This window comes from Balearica regulorum, chromosome 7 (assembly GCF_011004875.1).
Source record: "Balearica regulorum gibbericeps isolate bBalReg1 chromosome 7, bBalReg1.pri, whole genome shotgun sequence".
Taxonomy (NCBI): Eukaryota; Metazoa; Chordata; class Aves; order Gruiformes; family Gruidae; genus Balearica; species Balearica regulorum.
The window spans coordinates 21,591,777-21,598,561 of record NC_046190.1 but is presented as its reverse complement, the minus strand read 5'-3'; the positions used below and the strand labels follow the sequence as shown (position 1 = coordinate 21,598,561).

Below are 6,785 nucleotides of genomic sequence, written 5' to 3'. Positions count from 1 at the left end.
GTGCAGATTCATTAATAGGTTTTCTTTGCTGGCTTTGTGTGGGTGTGAGGGGAGTAAGCATGTTACACCTCAGGGAGGGGAGCTTGAGTCCCTTTAGCTTAAGTGGTAGCAGCTTGTGTTTGTAGTCCCCACCGTGTTGAGCAAGATGGTGACCATCACAGATGGACTCAGCTTTTAGCTCCTCAGATGTTCTTTGAGCTGGCATCGCTTCAAGAACACGCATGTCTCATTCTTAAAGGCTTTGTGTATTGTTCTAAATGTGTGGGTTTCCGTGCCTTTGGGGACTACTGGATGTCTTCCAGCGCGGATGTCCATCCTTTTGGAAATGTGGCACCTGTAAGGACTGGTGTGGTGTGCGTGACACTTGCTTTTCCCAGACACTTTCTGCAGAAATCTTTGCTCGCGTGTTGCCATCCCTGCTTGTTTTTGCGTTCTTTGTCTCAACAGATGGGAACTGCTCAAAACAACAGTGACCTCAAAAACCTCCACGCAGTGGAGCTTGACCTGTGTAGCAAGGACATGATGGCAGACACGTTTGATCACAGCGTTATTTCTGTTGGAGAAGAGGAAGGACCGGCAATTTCCACCGTTCTCTTCCGACACGAGAGTCCCTCCGATCCCCTCGGGGCTCTGTTGTGAGTTTCCATAACATCCAGTACTCCGTTAAGCAGTCCAGTGGATTCCTATGTAAACGGAAAACTGTGGAAAAGAGGATCCTTCATAATGTTTAGTAAGTTCTTGCCTAAATAAAATACTGGAGGGTACGAATGAGTCTGCTGCTGTGAATCAGGGACCTCACTGTCACCTTCCCCATCCAGCTGTGCTGGTAAAGAAATGACTACCCTCCTGCCAGCGTGCAGTTCGTGTGAGCACGTTCTCCTTTGCTTTTAGGCAAAATAGCCAGGATATAGCTGGAACAGTTTCCGTTTCTTGATCTGAGCATATTAGGACCAAACCTGTGTGAACACTTCTGCCAGAAGAGCTGAGGGTTCCCTTAGCTATAGTTCCAGCTGCAGTCGGAGGAAATGAGCAGTTGTTTCTTCTTGTCAAGACCCAGCTCAGCAGGGAAGACACTTAATTTCTTTTGTAGATTGCTTTTTGGCCAGCTCTGGTTCTGTTCTGACTGGCAGCCTGGGACAAGAAAGAAAAAATGCTTATTGATTTCTGATTTAAGGAGAAGTTTTTAATAATCTCTAAGTTTTCCTTTCAACAGCATTTTGTTCACACCTTACCTCTACTATGAGCTGCATGTGAACAGTCCTCCATTTGGAAATAACTCTTTCCTTCTTCCAGTGGCATTATGAAGCCAGGCTTGAATGCTATCCTGGGCCAACGGGGAGCGGTAAATCTTCGTGAGTACTTTCTTCTGCTCCTTCAGATGGACAGTCAGCCTGGAAGAGGAGAAGGGAGGGATGCTGGAGCAGGGCGTTTGGTTCAGATCTCCTTTTGGCCTTACTGACAGGAAGTACTGATGCTGGACACCATGAAGGTCTCACCCAGCCCCATGACACTGACTTGAAAGTTATGTACCAGCTCGTGACCAGTTCCCCGTTGGCTTTAGATTTTAAGAGTCATTTTAAATCAGTCACTATCTGCACAGATTCATACAGAAGAGCAAACCTTGTAAAAGCACCTAACACAGGACTCTGATTTGCAGAGCCTCCTGGCCTCAGACACTTCACCCCAGAAGTGCTGCACATTCAGGTGTGGGCTACTTCCAAGCCTGATGCCTGTGAATCAAGTTTGCTCTCTGAGCAGCCAAGCAGTCCCCTGCCAAATCATTCCCTCTCATGCATGACCTTACAAGAGACACTAGCAAGCCCTCCCCCAGCTGGCTGAGTAGCTGCTTCTAACAGAAGGCTTCTACTTCCTTCTTTCTCTCCTCCCCAAGTGTGTGGGCCGGGAGGAAACAAAAATACCACCCCAACCTGTAAGGGGCTTGCAGATGCCAAGAAACAAATGGAGGAAGGTGCTTACCCCATGCCAGTGTCTGGATCTTTGCAGAAGGTATCAGCATCAACCCAAATATGGCCCCTAGATGCAGCAGGCTCATGAGGATGATATTCCTCCAGACGTATCGCATGGGGGGCTTGGGGCCCTCTTTCTCCCGGTAGGTCTCATCAAAGATATCGTCTATCATGCCCCGGTCTCCTGCCAGCTCCTCGTGATTGAGTAAGTCCTTCTCCATGACGGCATCTCCATTCCTGGTCACCCGGGAGGTGACGGTGCCGATGGTGGTGCTGGAAGCGGAGGAGAACTCCTTCGAGAGGTGGCAACGGACATTTTCAAGAAAGGAAAAAGGAAAACAAGACAAGAAGTTGGTGGTTACCAATGCATATAGAATTGAAACACGAACAGCTAGGCCGGCTGTACCCAAACTCGTAGCCTGCAGTTTCCCTGGCAGGCTCCGTTCTTTCAGCTGAGCCCTTGGCACCAAGAAGAGCCCGCTCTGGCCCCATGGAGTCCATGGCCTGAGAGGGAGGGGGCCTGATCTCTCTGAGGACAGGAGGGGAATGATGGACAGCATGCAGAAAGTAAAGAAAAGACTTGAAAGCCCGTCTTTTTTCCACCAGTGGCTTTGGTGAAATCCTTTGCAGGCTGCAAGGATTTTTGTTTTCCTTCAGTTTTATTAGTGGGCATTTTAGGTGGGCTTGTGGTCTGGGCTTTGCGCATAAGCAGACAACAATGAAGGAAATCTTGTGAATGAAGAAAGAGGTGGGAGAGAAATATGGTCTGAAACATGGTTTTATTATAATCATTAGGCTGCTCCAGATATCCTGCCTCTCTGTGTCTGCCCAATCACTGTCAGCAACATCAGGAAGAGCCACAGGGAGATTCCTCTGGGGTGCCTTCTCATCTCCCCTTGCCTCACCTTCCAGGCTGGGACGTGGCAGCCCCGACATGCTCTAGAGATAGTGGACGGAAGCAGTCGAGCAGTGTGCTTCCAGGTAAACGTCCTATCCCATAGCTGCTGCTAAGCCTCTTAGCCCTCACCCCGCTTTCCACCCACAGGCAAACTGAGGCCCGGGAAGACCCTCCGCTGAGCCGAGGCCACCAGCGTGCAGAGAGGAAGTTTTAAGCAGCAGGTTGGCTCAGCCTGGCTCCCGGCTCCCGCCTGTAACTGTGACACCACATTCCCTCTGCACACGCTTGTTTGCCCTGGCTGAGTGACAGACAGCCTGCCCGATCAGGCATGCATGACGAAAGGAGCAGGCAGGACTGACCCTAATGAGGCAGCTCACTGAACCCTGAATCACCAATTTCCATCTCCATCATGACAGCCGCGTGCTTGCTGGTGCTCGCAGCCCTTTGTCAGGCTCGAGCCCAAGCGCCCGACGGGGCTTCGACCCCGGGGGTGCCAAGCACGTGGGATGCCAGCGGTGGGAGGGCACGCCGCCCCCATCCCCTCGCCTCCTGGGAACCTGCCCGAAGGACTCGTCCCTCTGCTACCCGCACCGCCGCCTCCACGTGCAAAGGGGCAATAAAGGGCAGCCAGCCAGAACGGGAGAGCCGGGACCGTGCGAGGGAGCGTGGCCAAGCTGGGAAACCTCCTTTCCCCATAGAAATCTCTCCTGAATTAGCAGCAGATTCCCACCCAGGCACCCAGATTCATAACAGACCACCATCCTGCCATGGCCTAGTTTCCTGGGGGAGGCATTAAAATCAGGCCAGGCGGCTTACGTGGCCACCCCAACTCCTCCCTTTCCCAAGGGTAGAAACTAGAGGGTTACAGACATACCTTCCTACGGGGAGGAGCTGGCAAAGCTGACAGATTCCCCACATTTAGGAAGTAAAATGATCTCTACAGGGGGCTCCCCCTGTCTTTTTCCTTCTGGAATCAGAGGTTAGGAAGGAAAAAACCTGGACACGAAGCAGAAGCAGCCCGCTGCTTTCCACAGAACCCAGGCAGCTGCTGAGCTCGGGAGCAGCTCCACTGCGTCCCAGCTATAGGCTGTCTCTGCCTGCTTTCCTGATCAGTGTTTAGAGGGTGTGATACTCTGAGCTGCTGGAGAATTTAGAGGCAATACCCCCCCCCCCCCCCCCCCCCCCCCGAGAAAAAAAAGAGCCATGAGAAACATCTTCTCATCCAGAGATTAGGCAAGGAAAAATCCTGCCCACTCCAAAGTGTCAGATATTCTCATCTGGCATTTTGGCAGGAAGGCACCATTTTCTTCCTTGGCTGGAAGACAATCTACCAAAAAGACCTAAGACTTGTCTATGCAGGAAAAATTCCCAACAGAGATCTGGTGGTATAATTAGACGGGTAACGCTCCCCATATGGACATGCTGCTTCCAGAGTAAGAATGTGGGCTTGGAGTTGCAGTTTTCCTCCTCTGCGATAGCTTATGTCACTGTCAAAGTTACACAGGGGCAGAGGAGGAGGAGGAGGAGGGAGAGGGCAGAGGAAGTAGCAGGGAGGAAAAAAAACACCTCTTCTTCCAGAGTCATAGTAGCCACATGAGGAATTTTACCAGCAGACCTATGCTGCTGGAATTACACTGATATAATGGAACCGGTCATTTCTCACATGTAAACTAACCTTAAATCAAAAGGTTAAAAAAAAAAGCAGCTGTAAAACACAGCTCCACCATTACAGACTTGGCAGGGGGAGCATGGGGGGAAGAGGGAGGGCGAGTGGGTAGCTATTTAGCTGGAGACTGGGGAAATGAGGAGGAAAGAAAGCGGATTTTTATCCCCTTATGGTCCTAGTGGCTCCTGCGGCTCTCCCTGAGGAAATCGGGATGGGGACTGCTCTGGGGTCTAGAGCTGAGAGGGGGAGGAGGCCAACTAAATCATTTTCATCAGCTCTCCCTCATTTCTGAATGACTTTGCAGCTCTCATCTGCAGAACAGATGTGCTCCCCCACCCCCCCGCCCCCCACCAGCATTGAACACACCATAGGTGATCCTGGCACCCAGCCAGCTTATACAACCAACTGCAGCTCAAAGGCTCCGGCGCTGGGTTCAGCCTAGGGGCCCCAGGGCACTCCATCTCAGGTCCAGTATATCTGAATATGCCCAACGTGACCCAGGGACAGGATTCTTTCCAGCCTCCAGGATATGCCCCAAAATACATGCCAAGACCATGAAACGTGGTCTGAGCACACTGCCCTTGGCATCCGTTTCGCGTGGGGAGAGGAGGAAAGTGCTTTCCATCACAGCATCCCTGGAAGGTCACGGCACCTGCACAAAAGGGCCGGGGGAGATCCTGCGTGCTGGCCGCAGCCAAGAGAGCAGGACTGTGATTTACCTCCACTCCTCTGCACAGGCGGGAGGGGGAAGGATGAGAAGGCAGGAGCAGGAATACCAGAATCAAGCCCCTGCCTCCCCTTAGGCAAAGGGTGGCTGCCGGGAGGGGCAAAAATAAAAAAATCAAATCTGTAAAGATCCAGCAACTCTACCTATCTTCCTGGTGCCGGGTTGTTACCAAAAATGGGCAGTCTCCCCATTGTACATTTGCTTGGCTCAGGCAATGCGGACACAGTCATTCATTTCATCTGGGCAGCTGGCTGCTTTCACCTTGCGTCTGTCCTGGAGACCCTCTCTGCTGCAACATTTGCCTTAAAAATGCGGCAAGTGAAAGCCCTTTCTTATTTAAAAAAAAAAAAAAAAAAAAAAAAAAAAAAGAGAGAAGAGAAGAAAAAAAAAAATCACAGCCTGAGCATTACTAAAACCCCCACGACCTCTTGGCACAAAAGACCTTCCTGAACAGCCCTTACCAGCATGCTCACGCTTAGGCGGATGTTTTTAAGAGAAACCTGTGTTTTATGCTCGGTCTATCCGAGGGCAGAGACTCCGCGGGGAGATAATCCCAGCGGCGGCGATCCCCGCTTCATTCACGGTCTTCCCACGAGGCTTGGGTGATGTCTTAAGTGAGCACCGAATGGCTTCGCCTCACGACTGAGAAGCGGCACAGAGAGGACACACGCGCACACATACGTGTGCATACGCGGCTGTGTGCGTGCACGGACACGCGTGGATGCCCAGACCTTCTTCGCCGAGACAGCAGCAGCGCACCACTGCCGGAGCTGCGGAGGTGAAGGGGCGAGGGCAAGACAAAGCCTCCGCACCCCCGGGCCCACCGGCTGCCCCCCGCTTACCTCCTCCTGCAGCAAGTGCGCAGGCATGGGGCCGCCCTGTCTCTGCTCCTCGGCGGCCGTACGCGGGCGCGCAGGTCCCCGGCGGCGGCTGTGGTGGTGGTGGCGGGAGGAGGCTGGCTCTTGTCGGCCCCTCGCCCGGCGAGCTGTGCGGCTCAGGGAGGCGGGCGCGGAGATATTTAAGCGGGGCTGCTGGCTTGGCGGCTGGCGGGGCCGGGCTCTCTGCGCCCCGGCCTCCCGGTGACCCCCTGCCCGCGGTTGGGATGCGCGGGGTCAGCGCGGCGAGTCGCGGCGGGGGCCCGGCTCTCGGCGTGCCCGGGAGGGGAGGCGGGGCGGGGCGGGGGGCGGGAGGGAGGAAGGATGCTGAGGAAGAGGAGGATGGCGAGGGCCAGGCTCTCTCATGGTGCCTGCCTGCCCTAGTGTTTTTTGTCTTCATTCCGCGTTTTTTTTTTTTTTCCCCCCCTCCCCCTCGCGAGCCGATTGGCTGCAGGAAATTTGGTGCCACCTCGGCCTGCCCTCACCATTGGCTGCCCGCAATCTGCTGTTCGCTCCCCGCGGCGCGCACCCTGCGCGCCCGCCGCTGCCTGCGCGCCCGGTTCCGCGCCTGCCGTGGGGAGCGCAGCGCAGCGCAGCGCGGCCCGGCCCGGCCCGGCCCGGCCGACGGCCTGCGCGGGGGGTGCTGCCGGCC

At 54.2% G+C, this 6,785-nt stretch overlaps 1 protein-coding gene and 1 long non-coding RNA gene across 2 annotated transcripts; one reads left to right on the top strand and one right to left on the bottom strand.

Annotated features, from left to right (window-relative positions):
* The first annotated feature begins 63 nt into the window (after window positions 1-63).
* Window positions 64-4,037, top strand: LOC142602613 (uncharacterized). Its single transcript, XR_012836362.1, has 3 exons — window positions 64-730; window positions 1,214-1,352; window positions 3,317-4,037. It is a non-coding gene; the product is annotated as an uncharacterized LOC142602613 (long non-coding RNA).
* LOC142602611 (stearoyl-CoA desaturase-like) lies at window positions 1,372-6,425 on the bottom strand. Its single transcript, XM_075758408.1, has 3 exons — window positions 6,101-6,425; window positions 1,978-2,260; window positions 1,372-1,391 (listed from the first exon to the last, which is right to left on the bottom strand). The coding sequence occupies exons 1-3, from the start codon at window positions 6,125-6,127 to the stop codon at window positions 1,387-1,389; spliced, it is 315 nt and encodes a 104-aa protein (XP_075614523.1). The 5' UTR covers window positions 6,128-6,425; the 3' UTR covers window positions 1,372-1,386.
* Between the last annotated feature and the right edge of the window lie 360 nt (window positions 6,426-6,785).

What these genes read in the sequence shown, in the direction of transcription:
- LOC142602611 (XM_075758408.1), bottom strand. Translation starts at nt 6,127, where the DNA reads ATGCCTGCGCACTTGCTGCAGGAGGAG. An exon ending in CGCACTTGCTGCAGGAGGAG is followed by an intron (nt 2,261 to 6,100) that starts GTAAGCGGGGGG and finishes CACCTCTCGAAG; the next exon opens with GAGTTCTCCTCCGCTTCCAG.